The sequence below is a fragment of the Lottia gigantea genome, assembly GCF_000327385.1.
Source record: "Lottia gigantea unplaced genomic scaffold LOTGIsca_65, whole genome shotgun sequence".
Lineage (NCBI taxonomy): Eukaryota > Metazoa > Mollusca > Gastropoda > Lottiidae > Lottia > Lottia gigantea.
The window spans coordinates 958,029-977,589 of NW_008710211.1; the positions used below are offsets into that span (position 1 = coordinate 958,029).

The 19,561-nt window shown below is 35.8% G+C and overlaps 2 protein-coding genes across 2 annotated transcripts; one reads left to right on the forward strand and one right to left on the reverse strand.

Moving 5' to 3' along the window:
• The first annotated feature begins 4,509 nt into the window (after positions 1-4,509).
• On the forward strand, positions 4,510-10,298 carry LOTGIDRAFT_235498 (hypothetical protein). Its single transcript, XM_009064797.1, has 5 exons — positions 4,510-4,660; positions 6,638-6,794; positions 7,281-7,432; positions 9,425-9,536; positions 10,089-10,298. The coding sequence occupies exons 1-5, from the start codon at positions 4,624-4,626 to the stop codon at positions 10,264-10,266; spliced, it is 636 nt and encodes a 211-aa protein (XP_009063045.1). The 5' UTR covers positions 4,510-4,623; the 3' UTR covers positions 10,267-10,298.
• Positions 10,299-13,461: 3,163 nt separating this feature from the next.
• On the reverse strand, positions 13,462-18,430 carry LOTGIDRAFT_129447 (hypothetical protein; the record flags this gene model as incomplete). The annotated part of the gene is made up of 8 exons (XM_009064798.1): positions 13,462-13,640; positions 14,398-14,641; positions 15,023-15,191; positions 15,722-15,852; positions 16,390-16,515; positions 17,076-17,266; positions 17,930-18,086; positions 18,344-18,430. 8 exons carry the CDS (start codon positions 18,428-18,430, stop codon positions 13,462-13,464), a joined length of 1,284 nt encoding a protein of 427 aa, XP_009063046.1.
• Between the last annotated feature and the right edge of the window lie 1,131 nt (positions 18,431-19,561).

The following is a 19,561-nucleotide window of genomic DNA, read 5'->3' on the forward strand; positions in this document are numbered from 1 at the left end:
TTTTTTATTATCATGACATTTACTGCTGTTTGAGCCAGAGATGTGTCTGCATATCTTTGGTTGATTTTTGGATTGTTGAATCAAAATATGGAATGTTTCGAAAGGGACCCGGGCCCAACGCTATTCGCAATAAAAGGCTACATGAAAGAACTTCGTTTAATAACCGTAAGCGTGTTACTTTTTAATAAATAGAACTCAGATGCCGATGAAACAAACAGAAATCTGACCTAACGGATTTAGCTACCTAAAGCTTCAAGTGCGAGAGGCAACATTAATTGGAACTTTACATATAAGGGCATAGGTTACAAATTAACAGGCTATTTTACACAACAAGGAATATGAAGTGGGTATACGGTGAGCATGGTATCGGTTCGTGTTTTTGACTGATTGCGTCCCTTGTACTAACAAAATAATTTTTGGATTTTGGTTACCTCCCTTGATTAGAAACTTTTCTATGTGTCACATATGGCACATAACATCATTTACACAAATTGGGTCTTCTCTGGGGCACATAGCATAAATGTCCTTCAAACTCGAATTTCCAAAACACAGCTTGGTTTTTGTTGGATCTTGGCTGGAGAAATGCCCTTAACTGACCCAACCTCTCTGAAACTGATTGGGTTAATGTAGATGGATAACGCCATGCAATGAGGGACGCTTTATCAGGACAGTAGCATTAGATTACTGAGAGGCAATTCCTAAGACAGGTAACACCAAAATTTACATAAGATAACATAAGATAAGTTTATTGTATCAAATACACCCATTAAAGGCATCATACAACATGTTATGATAAAGTTATATCATGATAAACAAGTTATAATAAAGTTATATCATGATAAACGTGTTATAATAGAGTTATATCATGATAAACATGGTACATTCGAGGAAGGTACAAAATTACAAAATTTTCAAAATTACAAAATGAAACGAAAGGTGGATATTTCTTATAAATAATAATACATGATAATAATTCATAGGGAAAGGTTACGTTTTTTACAGAAATGCATATTTCTAATAGAACATAGTGAAAACTAAAATAAAGACTCGAATAAAATTCACAGAAAATTGTATAAGGAATAGATAATGAATATAGTACAGGATAGATGGTATGATACATAACCACCACAATATTTCCCTTTTATACCCTGAATAAAAACGGGGTCGTATTTTGATATTACTATTAAAAGGCTCGTTTTACAATGAATTTAAATAGATTTTAGGTTAAATTTTATTTTGTTTGACATGCACAAAGCTTGTTATCATACCTTATTTTAAGGTCAGGGCTATTTATATTACTTTATAAGGAGAATGATCTAATATGTTTCGATATTACGCACCGGAGTGTAATTTCTCTATTTTATATGCGACAGACAGTGCTACGTGATCACTAGCATTTCGCCTTTGCTGCGATGAATTAAAGGGATTATAAAGAGATTTACAAAATTCGGTATGGCATAGTGTGTATCAGGGACACTGATAGCATACATTTGCACCATTTCAATTTTTAATCAGACGTCCGTCTGTGTTTCCTGCAATATCACTAAAACTTAGTCTTTGATGACATCACTAATCCCAAAGGGCCTTATGTGATAAAGCATATTTTGCGATTAGTGACGTCATCAAATATTTATTTCCTGTGGAACCACAGACAGGAACTGCAGGAATTGCAGGAACCACAGACGTCTGACTGAAAGTTAGAAAGATGCAAATTGATGTTATCAATGTCCCCGATACACATGCAAATTTAAAAAACCTCTTTACAATCTCCTTAAGCCACGATGAAGACAATCAATATTATCCTGTGCCGTATAAAGAAAGGCATGGCTACAATATATCATATGGGATTAGGATGCGCCTTGAAAAAAAACCTATCAATTCTGCATGTGCAACCCCAGAAATTGCATACTCTCATATACTCTTTTTTTCAAACTATCGAGTGATCTGGAACATGTGTAGCCTCTATTCCTTTCCCTACGCCTTGACATTTTCCAAATCGATCTTTGTGCTAAAGTCAACGATGAAAGCACGGTGGAACCGGTGGAACCAGTGGAACTCTCATTACACAGTATTCTCTTATTCTTTTTCAATCGTTACCTATAGCCCATTTTATTCTAGAGTGAAATTTAACAAAAGCTTCAAAAGAGTTCTGATAATCTTGTATATTTATAAAGAAAATATATCTGTTTGGAAAATATTAAATATAATCTGCTAATAGACCAGATTAAGTTAACTGTAATTATGACTGCAGTATTATCTAAATATAATATATGCTAAACACACAATTTATACTGCAATATGTATACTTTATAATGTCATCTGATCATGTAGCAATTTACGATATATCTAATATCATTTAGCTCTTTCGTGCACATTGGCGTTTCTAGGAAACCCCAGAAAAGAGGCTGACCCGGCTATCTCCCCTACGCCCACCCCCACTTTCAAATTGTTTATCATTTTGCATAGTGAAAGAGATGGCCTGTGTCTTCCTGGCAAATTTTGTGGACCCCGACCCCCGACCCCCCCCCCCCCCTCCTCTAACCTGAAAAGGCCACTTTGAAGTAAGGGGGCGAGCAGGGGCCACAAAATTTACCAGGGGGGCACCGGCCATCTCTTTCACTATGCATAATGATAAACAAATTTGAAAGTTGGGTAGGGGGGGGGGGTCAAAGCCGGGCCAGCCTCTCTTCTGGAGGGCCAAGGCCACACCTGCCGCCCTCTGTAGAAATACCACTGTTCGGGCAATAGTTTCCTCCACCAATGGGTAGATGCATTTTATTGTTCAATAGAAGAATTTGATATTCCCGATCAATACACAACCCTGCTGCGCTGTTCAATATAAAAATTCATGAGCAGACGTTTTATACAGTATAGCAGCTGAATATGACGGAAACTCTTTATATGCATATGACTTGCAGTGTCGTAAATATAAAAATCCATATTGAAAGTAAAATCGATAAGGGTATATTAACGTTGAAGAATTATGAAGGACATGTGAAGTATAAGAGACAAAACTCCCATCCCACCCTCCTCCTCTGCCATCTTTTATGGTCTCAGTTTGATACAACGCTCCCTACACCCAAACCATCCCCCTCCCCCACTTCTACCCTAAACCAATTTTATATGATTTCAGCCAGTTGCGGAGTCAGGTTAACGTCCGAAGGGGGGCGGGGGGTAGGGGGGGGAGAGGGGGGGGGGGTCGAATTTCTCACTAAGTTATGATATTTTCGCCCGAAAAACATGCCTTTGGGGAGTGGCAGAGGACCCCTCTGCCCCCCTTTGGCTCCGCCACTGATTTCAGCATGGAAACACTTGTTGTTATTTTCTCGTTTTTTCACATGATGGCGTTTTATTGAGGATATAATATTAAAATTGCGGCTACTGTTCCAATCCTGCGTCGTTGAACACTTAACTTATAGACGGATTGCAACCATTTAAAATTGCAAACTTATCAAGCTGAGGTTCTTAGTCAAACCAGACTTGATTGTTCGGAGGCACAAGATATATATCCAGAGGAGCAATGGTTTTTAGTTGCAGTAATGAAATTGGTCGGTTGTCAGATTTTTTTCAGGGGGGGGGGGGGGTGCTTTTTACGGGGGTGGGGGTATTTGCCCCCCTTCAAACCCGAGCCCTTTAGCTACGAGCTTGCAACGATTGGACTATGATAATGAAACTATCCACAAATTGTCATTAAGCGGCAAGGAATAGAAAAAAAAATGTATATGAAACTATGAGTCATAATCTTCAATAATATATCATCGACTGTGACTAATAGAGTCACATGACTAATACCCGATTGATTTTTTCAATGTTTCCAGCTTTCTAGATCTTTTCATCCTCTGGGTCATATCGAGAAAGGGCCTGGATTGAGGCAAAAATGGGTGTCACTCCGAAGCATGACCCGAAGCCCTTTGAGTTCGGTGGTCTTGGGGCTTCCAGAGGTTAACATATTTCAAATGGTCTGAGATGAATTTTGAGCAATTAGAGGGCCGAATTTTCATTTCAATATAAAATCATTCACAGGTTTGGAAAAGGGGGTGGGGGAGGGGGGGCTGTCCCGAATGACCCATTCCAACTCTTCATCATGCATTAAAAATATTGAGCTTCATCTTGTTATCAAAGCTAGAGTTTTTTAATGATTGTTACCAAGGTTATTCTTCTCACTATACCCAAACTGTCAATTATGATTAGCAGGTATCGATTTGAAAGGGGAATATTTACACAACACCTATTATGACCCTGTCTATCTCTTAAAGACTTGTAGACAATGCGACATACGATTAAATCTACGTTTATGTTAATTTTGACGTAACGGCTTGCTTTTTACTACACTTAAATCAATAAGAATTGTGACTTTGTTCAGCAAAAATGTTCAATAAATGAAGTTTTATGCATCAATATTTAAATAATATTTGAGTTTTTCCTGTAGCCACGCTGTGCGCGCTCGAATGAACGAGGCCCTTTGTTAAACTACATACAGGTATGAATCACCCAGCCTGACCTGGTAGAGAAAGCGGCGAGAAAAGGAGCGGCGTGTATTGATCATCAACCCAACCTTGTGATACAATTAAACTGGTGTTGGATAGTTGAAAGTCGTAGGTTAGAGGGTAGAAATTTAGCAAAATGGCAGTGTATTTGAATATTGTTCTAGTATTAGCAGGTAAGTAGGTCATTTAATACAATTTAGAATCCTATCACCTTCACTTGTCAACTCAGACAGGTAGGGCAGACATGCGCTCGTCATAATTCAAATACTCTAATCTGGGTCGACAACTTTACAGTTTTACTTTAGTTTTCTACATACTGATAAATATTTTTAGTATCTAAATTTTAATGAAAGGGAAAGACTGACAAGATAATTGAAGAGAGGGTGGGGGGAGGTCACGTGGACCTGACATACTAACATTGTTGTACTATATGCATTAGAAAGTACTATCTCTACAGGGCTGCGTCGGTTTTCTCGAGTTTATAACCTCAACATCTACTTCAGGAGTTAAATAGACGATATTTGTTAATTTTGAAATTTCTTTACGAGATAGACGAGAGTATTATAACAGAAGAAAACTGTAGTTAACGATGAACGGTGAAACTTGTATCGTGTGCTATTGATTTTTACCTGGCTCAGGTAACAAAGAATGTCGCAGTATCCAGCAAGGCTATGAGCTAGTTAGCTTTGTAGACGTCTTACGCATTCTATATTTTATTTGACTAATGAAGATCTTAATGAGGTCACCATTTATTATATTGCATTGTCTAATGGTTTAACCTGGTCGGTTTAAAACAGGTAATTACCTCAAAGGGGTAATCTGAAAACTTTTGGCACTAATAATTCGATTTTCAATCTTGCAAACATTTTTGTACAATAATTATGAGTAAAGTCGTTCTATTCAGTCATGCTATATTTTCCGGTATGATAAAGATTGCAAGGAAAACTTAAAAGAAAATTAAAAAATCATTATAGGGGAAGGGGGGAATGCAATCGATCAAGGACCCTAAAATGGATAATAGAAAGAGATGTAAAAGGAAGGGCGTGTCTATAACTACTAGCAATAAGCTAACTACATAAAATCAAATTGGGTTCAATGGCTGTAGGCAAACATACCGAGGAGAATAAATATTAGATGTCTTCAGAGAGTACGATATTAGGTTTATATACATATAGATGAATCATTCGACCATTACTCTTACCAATTTTTCAACACTATTTAAGATTGAGTAAGATTTTCATGTTAATAAGTTTTTTTAAGGAGAGAGGGGTGGGTGAGGGGGGATGGGTAGGAGGTTGAAGCAACCCTTTAAGGATAACTTTTCTTTAAATTGAAAACTTGTGCCTTATTTGAAGACGTCTTAAATGTAACCTGCATAGCGTTGGTCGTCTCCTTAAGCACACAAGGTGAAATATAGTAGGACGTTAAAAACTCCAGTTCAGCTTAATTTTAGAAATATTCAAACAATCTAAACAACTGTTGTTATTCAGAGTTTCACGCTACACGATCTATAGACAATTGACCTTTTTATTTGACATAATTTGATTGGTCGACGTTGTCAATGTTATTGATAGCAATGCAAAATTAAAGGAAATCTTTAAATAAACATGAGATGTATTTTAATCGCGTTATTATTCAAAAGCTGCATAGAATTGTAAAATCAGTCAACCGTTACGACAATACAGTACACTGCGCTCTTAATTCAATTTGAAATAACTTCCAAATTTGAAATAACTTCCAAAATGGCGTAAGATGTATTCTCATTTTCAGGGAAGAATATGCGTCCCATATTTTGCCAAATATTTCAGTATGAATTGAGATGTAAACCCATATTTTGCTAAATATTTCAGCATGAATTGAGATGTAAACCCAAATTAGGTCAACGGAATATTTCAGTTAATAGAAAAGTTGACGATTAGGTATTATCCCCGAAATAAATGTTCTCGTTGATGCATAACCACCCCCTCGCAGCCCCGAAAGCAAGTTTTTCGGGCAAAAAACTCATAACTAGGTTAGAAATTCGGGCAACCTCAGATATCCCCCCTCGGACTTAAACCTGGATCCGCAACTGTGCATAACCCTTTTTAAATCGGCACTGAGTCTTTAGGCTGTAGATGATATAAGTAATTAGAGTTATATATTTATTCTAGGAGTGGTATGTTTAGCCAGTGGCGATACTTATGGTGAATTTAAGACCTGTCAAATGAAAGCAAGCAGTGATTGTACCAAATCCAGTTCAGATTTTTCAAATCTCGACAGTAACCAAATTTCGAACTTTTTTCAAGAAAAAGACAACTCATTCTGCAAGTAAGTATAATAAAGGCGCCTTCATCGTTTTGCTATTAGTTCTAAATCGCCTATCAACCTCACATCGAAATTGTCTTTCTCAAACTGAAATTATATAATTAAATATATTTTCATCAGTTACGTCCCTTTAACTTTTAAAACTTATAAATCATCGTTTTTTGTTTTGTATATTCCTATTTTAATGTTGCCATGTTAACTATGACAGGTGTGGTGCCAATCAGGGTATGCTTACTCATTTAGACACACTTTTCATTATGAAATACTCGCTTATGAATGTTATATTTCCTCATGTGAAAAGTTCATTAGCTACAATGTTTCATCAAAATTTTGTTTTGAATTTCGGGTTTTGTATTGCCGTTAGTTCATTTCAGCGTAGAGTGTATCAAGGCAATACCTATGCGTGCCGCAGTGAGAGTTACATTATCATAGTGAAGGACAAAACAAGTCAAACTATTATATAATCAAAGTTTATTTCCACTTTTGTAGTAAAAAAGCCGAATTTTCGAAGTTGTTGGTATGTTTTTATGATGCGCAGAGAAGCTGTCTGATGGATGAAGATAAAAATATACTAGCCACTGCAGAGGAATTCACCGGTGCTTTAGACTACTACTGTTCAAGGGTTATGAACGATACTAATAGTAAGCTATTTAAATATTACACTTCGTATCTCAATCAATCTAATTAAAATAAATATTAAAACAGGACCTAAAAAAAACATGTCGGGCAACTACAACGTTGCGTTGTTGCGTACAACCGACATATTTTCAGCCCGTGACCATACTGAAGTTGGACAAGTTATCCTCATGTCTAGACTTCGAGAAAATTCGGAACGTTTGCTCGCATAGCTGAGGTTCTGTTTTGATATTTCTATATCGCTTTACAATTGATATAATGAGCACTATTTTAACAGTGGTATTTCTATATCTCTCTACAATTGATGTATTGAGCACTATTTTAACAGTGGTATTTCAATATTGCTCTACAATTGATGTATTGAGCACTATTTTAACAGTGGTATTTCTATATTGCTCTATAATTGACGTATTGAGCACTATTTTAACAGTAGTATTTCTATATTGCTCTATAATTGATGTATTGAACACTATTTTAACACTGGTATTTCTATATCTCTCTATAATTGATATATTGAGCACTATTTTAACAGTAGTATTTCTATATTGCTCTACAATTGACGCATTGAACACTATTTTAACAGTAGTATTTCTATATTGCTCTACAATTGACGCATTGAACACTATTTTAACAGTAGTATTTCTATATTGCTCTACAATTGATGTATTGAACACTATTTTAACAGTAGTATTTCTATATTGCTCTACAATTGACGCATTGAACACTATTTTAACAGTAGTATTTCTATATTGCTCTATAATTGATGTATTGAGCACTATTTTAACAGTGGTATTTCTATATTGCTCTACAATTGACGCATTGAACACTATTTTAACAGTAGTATTTCTATATTGCTCTACAATTGACGCATTGAACACTATTTTAACAGTGGTATTTCTATATCGCTCTACAATTGACGCATTGAGCACTATTTTAACAGTGGTATTTCTATCACTCTACAATTGACGCATTGAGCACTATTTTAACAGTGAAAATATTTTATATTATTAATTAAAATTAGAATTACATTTTCGTTTCTATTTGGTTTTCCAATATTTTTAATCTACAGTGTAATCTGAGAAATTTTCTACCAAACGTAATATTCCAAACCAACCAAATTGTGTCATGTAAAACCCGTTCTTGATAAAAATAAGGAATTGTGGGAAAGGGAAACCCAAAGAGGTTGTTATATCGCTTGTTTTTCGCTATCCTACATGTTACATTAAAGAGAATCATGGGAGGTCCGCTTTTTAGTAAAAAGTTTTCATTATCAAAAACGTCGAAAATTATGCCTGAAAATATTCTAAATATATGCTATTAATATCTATGTATCTTCTTGATCAAATCGAATATGTTTTAAAAGGGTTAATTAAAAACGGAGTTCTAATTTGACCTAGTTTTGGTGTTTGGCTTTATAATGGATCGATATTATTAGTTGAGACCTTAAGAATACATAGGAGAAATATTTCTCTACAATTAGGCGTTTATTTTACTCAAATCCGTTCAGTAGTTTTCCAACAGCTGCCTAAAAGCATAACGAACTTAAAAACTTTTTAAAAATAATTTGGTGTTTAAAAATTAACGGCTGGATTATTTCAGTTAAACTTTCAGATACGGTAAAGGGCACATTTCTCTAGATTTTGGTGAATAGTTTTCACAAATTTTAGCAAGAAAAATATTCAGACCTTCAAAAAAGGGGAATGTCCCTTTAAAGAGAAACATGGGAATCGTTACATTAAAGAGAAACATGGACATTTGAAATTGTAACAAAACATCTATCTTACAACACTGGTTGGATTGAATAGAGAAAGCAATTATGTTTCCACAGTGGACATTGAGTTCTTCTACTCTCTTGTATGTAGCCAATATTCTCAGGCATGTATTCTCCTTTTCTTATACTGGTATTCAGTATTCAACTATTTATGCCAGCCACCCCTACACCACAATCAACAAATGCAAATCCAATTTTGAAGGTAAAATTTATTGATTCGTTATAGATTTCAACTTGACATGTGTCATGGATTCGAAATGTGGTCAAGAAAAACCCAGTGACAGTGAAGTAATAACAGATAACTCTACTCTTGCCGAATATAAAGTTCAACTATGCAGGTAAACAATACAGATTATTTATTTCAGCCGACTAGATCCTTGTGGCCATTTACAACATTTTGAAAATATGTTTTTTTAACCAAGTAATAAACAGTACAATGTTCCGTTAGGTGATTCTGATAAGGATATTTACCTCTACGGATATGTTCATCTTTTTGTCACAGTAAGTTGTTGACAGAAATGAAATGAATGGAGTTTAACTTCCTACTCTTCTGCACCTTGAGGGCTAATGAAGACGGGCAACGTTATGCATGTCGATGTTTGCAGAGCGTTTGTATGCGGAGGGTGGGTGTGGAAAGGGGAGATGAAAGGTGTAGGGGAAGAATTTATTTTGAAATGAGAGAGCACCTCACATCAACACATGCTGGAAATGTGGATGAAACAATTTTTTTGGGGTGTGAAAGGTCCAGTTGATTGCCCCAGGGGTGTGAAAGCTGAAAAAGGTTGGGAATTATTGGCCTAGATCCCCTCCCCCACTTACTCTCTCACCCTCAATTTATCTCAAGAATGTTTGGCCCTATTTTAAGCCACTGTATTTGTATATCTTTTCAGTCAATTCGAATCTGGCGTGCCCTGTTACGGCGAAAAGTTAGAAAGCTGTCCAGCAACAAAAGAAACTTTGATGGAAATTATGAAGCTGGTTAAACCGGCAGCTTGCAGTGGAACGTCCATTTTTTATAATTCTGTTTTAATTTTCTTCTCTTTCTATCTTTTTAAATTTTTCATGTAGCTTTTTTTACCAATAAACATTTTTAATATAAATTTGGATATATGATGAAAGGGGGTACGAGGGGTGGAAGGGAGGGGGGGGGGGGTGTGCAATCCGGGCTATTGTCTGAAAGTTTGGTCTTATTGTAATTACTATTTGAGAAAAGTTTTTTTCTAATTTTATCAATAATTTTTATGAGAATTGAAATGGCACTCTCAATATAGTATTGTTAGTCTAAGAATGTCTTTGCTTTGATAAAATATAAACATAAGCACACATTATTGTTTTATAGTGGCTCGTTTTCAGCCAATATTTGTGACCTTTATCGTTTGAAATGTCTAGCAGTGATATGTGTTTCGTGTCTGTTAACTTACAAAAAATCATCTACGCAAAGACATTCTAAGATTAACAATACTATATTAGCAATTCCAATTCTGGATAACTTTTTACTTTTCTCAGACAATAATTACAATAAGATCAAGCTTTCGTTCCCCTTAGTATTACTTCAGTTTTATTAATATTATAAGTTTAGTATTCAGTAGTCTCCCTTTGATCCCAGAAAATGTGAGAAATATAACATTGGCGAGTTCTAAACGTTTGAGATTCATGGAATCAACCGAACGTTCAATAAAACAAGTTGTAACAGAGCATATCGAAAAACTAGTAGGTGTAGACAGAAGTCAAAATGGCGGAGAAGGAAATAGATGGGAAAATTTTGTATGTGATATATTCCGCTTTTGTACCGTTCGATTGAGACCAGAACTGGAACAGACGGAATCTTCTATCTCCAATCAAGCGCTATCATGTTAGCAACCGGCTTACGTGTACGTCCAATAATCAACGAAACATTGTTCATACATTTTATTTCAATACAAAACTACATATAAAAATACAAAAATACATCTACATATTGAATTGGAATTATTATGATTACATAATCTATAATCCGAACATCTAATCATGTGGATTAAACTATTTCGTTTCACCGGACCAAATACTAAAACTTGGACAAAAGCGATTGAACGGCGGACGGCTGGTTCTTCTAATCTTTACCATGTCAATTTAACAAACTGCGTCTAAAACCTTGATCAGGCACGTTTAGTTTTCTTGTTTCACAGAATGCAGCGAGCAGTGATTGGTTTGTACGCTAGCGAATACTGCTTGACTTTCTGTCGAACGCTCTGATGAACTTCTTTGTCCTGCTAAAAACCCTCAATATACCGGCATCAAAATCAGCACCAAAGTTGCTAATCTATAGTAAATTTAACTCTCTACTCGTTCAAGAATATTTACCGCTCCGTTGATAAACGATATATGGTCAGTGTTAGTCTAGACTGGTCTGATATAAAATATCCTCTGAGTATATAAAGACATTGTTAGTCTAGACTGGTCTGATATAAACTATCCTCTGAGTATATAAAGACAGTGTTAGTCTAGACTAGTCTGATATAAAATATCCTCTGAGTATATAAAGACAGTGTTAGTCTAGACTGGTCTGATATAAAATATCCTCTGAGTATATAAAGACAGTGTTAGTCTAGACTGGTCTGATATAAAATATCCTCTAAGTATATAAAGACAGTGTTAGTCTAGACTGGTCTGATATAAAATATCCTCTGAGTATATAAAGACAGTGTTAGTCTAGACTGGTCTGATATAAAATATCCTCTGAGTATATAAAGACAGTGTTAGTCTAGACTGGTCTGATATAAAATATCCTCTGAGTATATAAAGACAGTGTTAGTCTAGACTGGTCTGATATAAAATATCCTCTGAGTATATAAAGACAGTGTTAGTCTAGACTGGTCTGATATAAAATATCCTCTGAGTATATAAAGACAGTGTTAGTCTAGACTAGTCTGATATAAAATATTCTCTGAGTATATAAAGACAGTGTTAGTCTAGACTAGTCTGATATAAAATATCCTCTGAGTATATAAAGACAGTGTTAGTCTAGACTGGTCTGATATAAAATATCCTCTAAGTATATAAAGACAGTGTTAGTCTAGACTGGTCTGATATAAAATATTCTCTGAGTATATAAAGACAGTGTTAGTCTAGACTAGTCTGATATAAAATATCCTCTAAGTATATAAAGACAGTGTTAGACTAGACTGGTCTGATATAAAATATTCTCTGAGTATATAAAGACAGTGTTAGTCTAGATTGGTCTGATATAAAATATCCTCTAAGTATATAAAGACAGTGTTAGTCTAGACTGGTCTGATATAAAATATTCTCTGAGTATATAAAGACATTGTTAGTCTAGACTGGTCTGATATAAAATATTCTCTAAGTATATAAAGACAGTGTTAGACTAGACTGGTCTGATATAAAATATCCTCTGAGTATATAAAGACATTGTTAGTCTAGACTGGTCTGATATAAAATATCCTCTGAGTATATAAAGACAGTGTTAGTCTAGACTGGTCTGATATAAAATATCCTCTGAGTATATAAAGACAGTGTTAGTCTAGACTAGTCTGATATAAAATATCCTCTAAGTATATAAAGACAGTGTTAGTCTAGACTGGTCTGATATAAAATATCCTCTGAGTATATAAAGACATTGTTAGTCTAGACTGGTCTGATATAAAATATCCTCTGAGTATATAAAGACAGTGTTAGTCTAGGCTGGTCTGATATAAAATACCCTCTGAGTATATAAAGACATTGTTAGTCTAGACTGGTCTGATATAAAATATCCTCTGAGTATATAAAGACAGTGTTAGTCTAGACTGGTCTGATATAAAATATCCTCTGAGTATATAAAGACATTGTTAGTCTAGACTAGTCTGATATAAAATATCCTCTGAGTATATAAAGACATTGTCCGTCGGTATTCATCATTTACGTTTCATAGAACACACCTGAAATACATAAAATATACCATTGATAGGTTAGGCGAAAAACACAGCACTAAAAATATAAAACTAATAAAATCTTTTCACTTATAATTCACAAATTTTTTAGTTATGACATTTTGCATAATTTTGTCATTCATTAATATAGCGGCGGAGTTTCATTGTCATTTGGGCTTGCAATGGTGTAGATATGCATTGTTTTCTTTGAAAGGGGACATCCTACCCCCGGCCTCGCTTTGCGGATTTATAAAAAAATTTAGGAATCCGGAAAAATATATCTAACGAGATTTTGGAAGTGAAAGTAGAATCAATTTTTCATGGCTTGAGGGGTCCCCCACTGATTGTTTTGAGGTTATATTTTGACCTTACCTGCTATACAGGCTGTGAGGTAACATGCTATATTCCCTGCTATCATAGCTTTCAATATTATATTCACCAGCAATTCTTGTCGTTTAGGTGCCAGAGCAAATAATGTCCCCATCATGATTCCCATGCTGGCAAAATTTGAAAATCCACACATGGCGTAAGTTGCTATAGCCGTGGATCTGTCCTGGAATGGTAAATGTAGGAATTATTACAAGAACTGGTAGCTGGTAAGCAGTACAATGAGTATATGATAAAGTAGCTATCTCTGTCTAATGAGGCATCGGGTCTATACTTTCGATGGATGCAGACCAATCCAAATTTTTAGCCATGTGTAAGGAGCTGAAAATCATCCCTGTTTGATGGTGTTTATATGAATGGTCCAACTGGCTAACACCAACAGGATTAGATTCATTTTCCAAGAAATCTGTTCAGAGCGAACATGAAATTGGGCAAACATATACATGGACGAACAGATCCGGATTCATCATATGATGTCAAGTTGGAGTTCTAATTAACAATACTTTTTCATTGTCTATGTTATGGGCATTTCTTGAGTGCACCTGCGCCATTGCTAGTGTAAAGAATTTTATTGTTCGGCTGGGGTTTTTGAGTTCAAAATTAGTGCTGTGGCTGCATACTGATTCAGGAATATGTCTGTATATTATACGTTTGAACAACAAATTTGTCAGCAACTTATTATTTCGATTAGGTGCAGAAATGTAAGACGTAAAACTCCATTATTTTCATTTTATTATTTGATTTTATTGTCTGATTATGGCCAGTAACATTAGGTTCTTTGAATCCGGTTTTTTTAAGCACAACTTGGAGCAGACAGGAAAGACATGGAACTTACTTAGTATTTCATTTGGATTTGTGCAAAAAGAAATAGTTCTAAACAAAAAACTCACTGAAAGGATTCCACCTGCGAGTGTAGTATTCCAGGAATCCAGGATAATATCATCTCCTTTATAATGCCAAGTTCTATTGGCACCGAGAGAATATTCCAGGTACAGTTCCTTGTTCTCTCTGAGTTTTCCCAACATTATAAAAGCCAGACCATTAGTTCCAACGAGTTTATATCCAATGAGTTTGGCCACCCCTCGACAGTCGACTAAATCGACTCCCATCAACATTGGTATAGGGAGTAACAAGTACGATATGATATACTGCAACAGAATTATTAGTAATATTTTAATCAAGCTGGGACACGGTGGCGTTTCTAGGAAACATTAGGAGTGGGGGCACAAAATTTTCAAGATGTTTTTACAAAAAACAACAAAATAACCCAAAAATGCATCCATTACCGAACCAGGATATGTCCCCATAACAAAGCAATAAAATTGCCAGAGTGTTCTGATTTGTTCTTCTAAAGAGATGGTTTACAATTCACTTGGATAAAAAATATTTGTAAGTGGGGTGGCGTGGGGGGAGCACAGCTGGGCCAGATTCTTTTTTTCATTGTATAATAATTAACAAGCTAATCCATAGCTCTGTGACCTAGGACAGTGTTTTTAATGTAACTCGCCTCAATATAACCTTATACCCACCTGAAAACTGAGTCCCTGTACACCAATTCGTTCACCAGTCCAGATCATTAGACTGTTGATAAATTGTAGCAGAGCGTAAAAGACGTAGAGGTTTACTATAACACTGGAACATACAGTCACAGCTTCTAGAGCACCTCGTCCTGTAGCGTCTATTAAATTCTTATACTTCCTAAAAAGAATATCCGTATAATAAAAACGAACGAGAAAAGTATGTGCTGAAATGAAAGGAACCGCTGTCGAACTTACCTTCCAAGGGTGCTCTCAGAAACGGTTTCATGGCTGAGGGTTGCGTTATATATATACATGATGTCCAGCAAAACGTGAGTTTCCAAAAACGTTTTCCTAGATTTATGGCGTCATATAATCAAAGTATCCAGATCATGTTCATGAACACACCAGCGAAATGTTATTCTGATATAAAAACAAAATACTTTCGAAGAGTGCTTGTAGAAACAGGCCCTGGTTTATGGCGGGGGTGGCGTCATATAACCAAAGGATCGGGATCATGTCCATGAACAAACCAGTAAAACATGCTTTCAGAAACGGTTTTATGGCTGACGATCGGGTCACAAATATAAGTGTTCTTGAAACTACCAGCGAATTGTGAGTTATTCTGGTGTAAATACAATAAAATCATCTCCAAAACTCAGACCTTGAAATCTTATTAAATGGTTTACGTGTATAAAACCGAAAACTTACTGGATGTCTAGATCAGCGTCCTCCCAGTCCTTGTTTCTGTTCTTCTTGGATTCCGGTACCAGTAATTTAGAGATAGCAAACGATGCCGGGGCTGACATGATACAGGCTGTTAGAAGATGCTTGGCTGGCGCCTGAAAGTGAAATTTTAAGCATTCATTTAATTATTAAGTTTCCCTTTGGTTTTATGTAAGCACCCATCACAGAGGTTTTCGTCATTATTTATTGCAATAGACTAAGGATAAAAAAAACAAGAAAATTGTGGCAAGTGCTAAAAAGTAGTTCAAGGGAGGTAACTAAATATTTTATAACAATACAAGGGAGGAAACTGACCAGTGGCGTTTCTGGGAAACTTTAGTTGAGGAGGCCAAACAGGGACCATAAAGTAATTTTTTCTCAAAAACTAGGAACCTCGGTATTTTTATGCTTTAAAAATGTTATGTTATGTTATATTATATTAATCATTGCATCTTCTTTTGTACATACATGAAACAATCAGCAAACTGAGAGATTCAGTAAAATCATCCCTTTCGCCTATTCCAATTCAGGTTGAGGTCCCTCTGGGTGTCAATTTAATGCCTGTTAATGGAAGATATCTTGGGATGGGACCCCTTAGGGATTAAACCAATCACTGAGTCACTGATAATGTGACCACATCATAATGTACTTACCCCGAAGTTGATGAAGATGCCGAATACAGCTCCACTAACCGACGCAAAGCCACCGACCATCATTGAGAACAGTTCAGATTTGGACATTGAATTTAGATAGGGTTTAATGACCAGAGCCGACTGAGACTGTAAAAACAAGAGTTAGATGTTACTAATCAGGCATGATTAAATTTCAAGATTTAAAACATCATTAAAAGCAGAGTAGCAGTGGCGGAGCCAAAGGGCAATCTCAGATATCTCGCCCGCCCTCGGACGTAAACCTGGCTCCTCCACTGCAGAGTAGCTACTGGTAAAAGTGGGTTTGGTCAAGTCCGTATTGGACCTATTCATGTGTAGCAAACTTAATAATGATATATTCGAATCAGATCAGCCTGGTTAGGTATACTTTCAATAGATGTTTTAATGATGACACTTATTCCTAATTAGGACCGTAAAAGAAGATTTCAGCGATTCTGTAAACCTTTTCTGTAAACGTTTACCTATCCATCAAGTACAAAAATCTTCAGTTTCAGCATAGAAAACAATAAAAGTTTAGTTCTTTTGGTAAAAGTTGAAATTAAAAAAATTGAATATGTAGATCAGAGATCGACCAAGCTGATTGTAACATTATCGCCAGTCTCATTCCATTCCTGTGCTTTCTGTTGGAGCCTAATAGTGATAAGGTTTAACTAGTAATAAATACCGACCGATCCTAAGAACATGTTGGCGGATACACTGAGAGATTCTGGTGGAGTTGTTCCCAGCGTGGAACTTAGAAATTTACCAATTCCTCTGATTAGGATCTGCATGAGACCAACATGATACAAAATGGCCAGGAAGGAGTTAACCAGGAACAACAGTGGTAGGGACTGAAATGATATTAAACAATAAATGGATACTATGCCACATTAAATTGCGTTCATTGCCTTACCGTGGGTTCTTTCGTTATCCTTTTTAGTACGGTTAGGGGTTTGTGGAGTTCCTGCAATTCTAGAAAAATTTGCTCAAAAGAAGTTCAATTTGATAGTCGACCTGATCGGTTTGAATCTACGAGCGTAGGTAGAAATCCGTTCTTTTTACGGACACGATGAGAAAAATCAGTTGCCTTAAACGTCAAAATGCGTTTACGAGAATTAAAAAAATTAAATCTTGTTTCGAGAGGTTGTAATATTTTGAAATATCTCAATTGAAAGGTATTTAAATTATTTTATTTTGAAATGTCAATTAAAAATGAACGTCAAGTTATTAGAATATGACACAATTATGTCAAATATCAAATTTGTTTGAATAGCGTGGCCAATTTAACAATCAGTGTCGTTTCTAGGAAACATAAAGAGTGTTGTTCACTATGTAAAATGATAAAAATGGGAGGGGGGTCAGAGCCGGGCCAGCCTCTTTTCCGGGAGAGCCATGCCCCCCCCCCCCCCAACACCCTGTAGAAACGGCAGTGCGATATCTGGTCCTATGTACGGACCAACAGATATCACACCGATTTTGATGAGCTGCGAGGGTTGTCTTAATAACATTACCTCTAGAAGTATTCGATGATCTTCAGTCTTACCAAAAACAAACTTAGACGCTTTATAACCATTTTCCATAAACGATTCGACGCAGGCTGCAACCCACTCTATACCACTGATACCCCAGTCGGTTCGTAATAATATTAAAGCTAAAATAAACTGCACTGATATCGACCAAAATATGCAATGCCAATTTATCTGAAAATATAATAACATAATTATCTATATATTGAAAGGCAAAAGAAACGTCACAGGGATGTGAGACCGAAACATCAGCCTCTATTCCAGCCTCTCATACCTATTTTGAAAGTCGGTAGCTGATAACTGTCAAAATATCTATCAGAGGCTGGAATAGAGGCTGTACCAGATGCGTGAAAACAAACAGCCATAAATGAATGGTCACCATGGGTAACTTAGAAAGTCCAGATAAAATGTTTGATATTTTTTATACTCACCGAGGTAACGTTGGTCGAAGCCAATACACACAACAATAAGAAAGCAACCATTCCTGCCAAAGATGACAGATTGCGGGGTTGCTTCATTCCAACCTCTATGACAATAATTGTTACAGAAAATACAACCATGACAACATATAGAAACCTAGAAACATAGAAAATACAACTATGACAACATATAGAAACCTAGAAACATAGAAAATACAACTATGACAACATATAGAAACCTGGAAAATAGAAAATACAACTATTGTGATATATAGAAACCTGGAAAATACAATTATTGAGAAATCCCAAATCAGTTGAAAAAAAAAACAAATACTAACGACCGCAAATCGAAAATCGTAATCCAAAACAACATTTCGGCAAAACCTAAGCAGCAGCTAATGAACTGGCTTTTGGATTTGTTAAAAGATTGGCTCAATTATGGCTAACTATATAGGTAACTATTTAATCAATTCACTTACCATCTGCAATAACAGAGTTTTCTACCACTGGTACATGCCAAAGGTAAAATATGGCCCCGGTTTCTCTTCTCTAAAAATCTCAGGAGGTGTTTATGGGCAAAATAAATAACAATAATGGCGAAAATACCAAGGAGAGTGATGGAGCCTTCATCACCAAAACTATAGTACATAGCATAACAAAAATACGCTACCAATAAAAACACGGTCAGGAGCTTGAAGAAATTTGAAAACTTGTTGGAATGTTTTTCACAGAATATTTTTAATGTTCTTTGAAAGTGGTGATAAAACTGGCATCGGCTTTCAGTTTCATCTTCGTAGTCTTCCTTGGTTTTTGAAGATTCTGTATGACATTCCGGTGCCAGGTAGACGTTTCCGTTTGACGGCATTGTAATCATAGGAACCACCTCAAATTCGTCATCGGTCTGAAAAGAAAGAAACGAGTTAATCAATTTCTTGACGTCGATTGCTACCAATCTAGTTAAAATTTGAAGTTAAGATTTCTATTTCGTTTCGCTATTTTCTTATACGGTCGCCAATATAATTTAAAAATGTCAAGGTCGCGTATTGTTGACGTTTATGTTAATAACTTGTAGCATCACCAGTACGCTACCTTGGTATAAATCTCGTTAGATTGCAATGGAGACTGAAACTGGTATGCCACATGCGGAGTCCTTGAACAGGAAAAGACAAAATGATAAAAAGTACCCCGATCAACACAGCCAGTTTTCACCCAAAGAAAGTGCGTCAAACT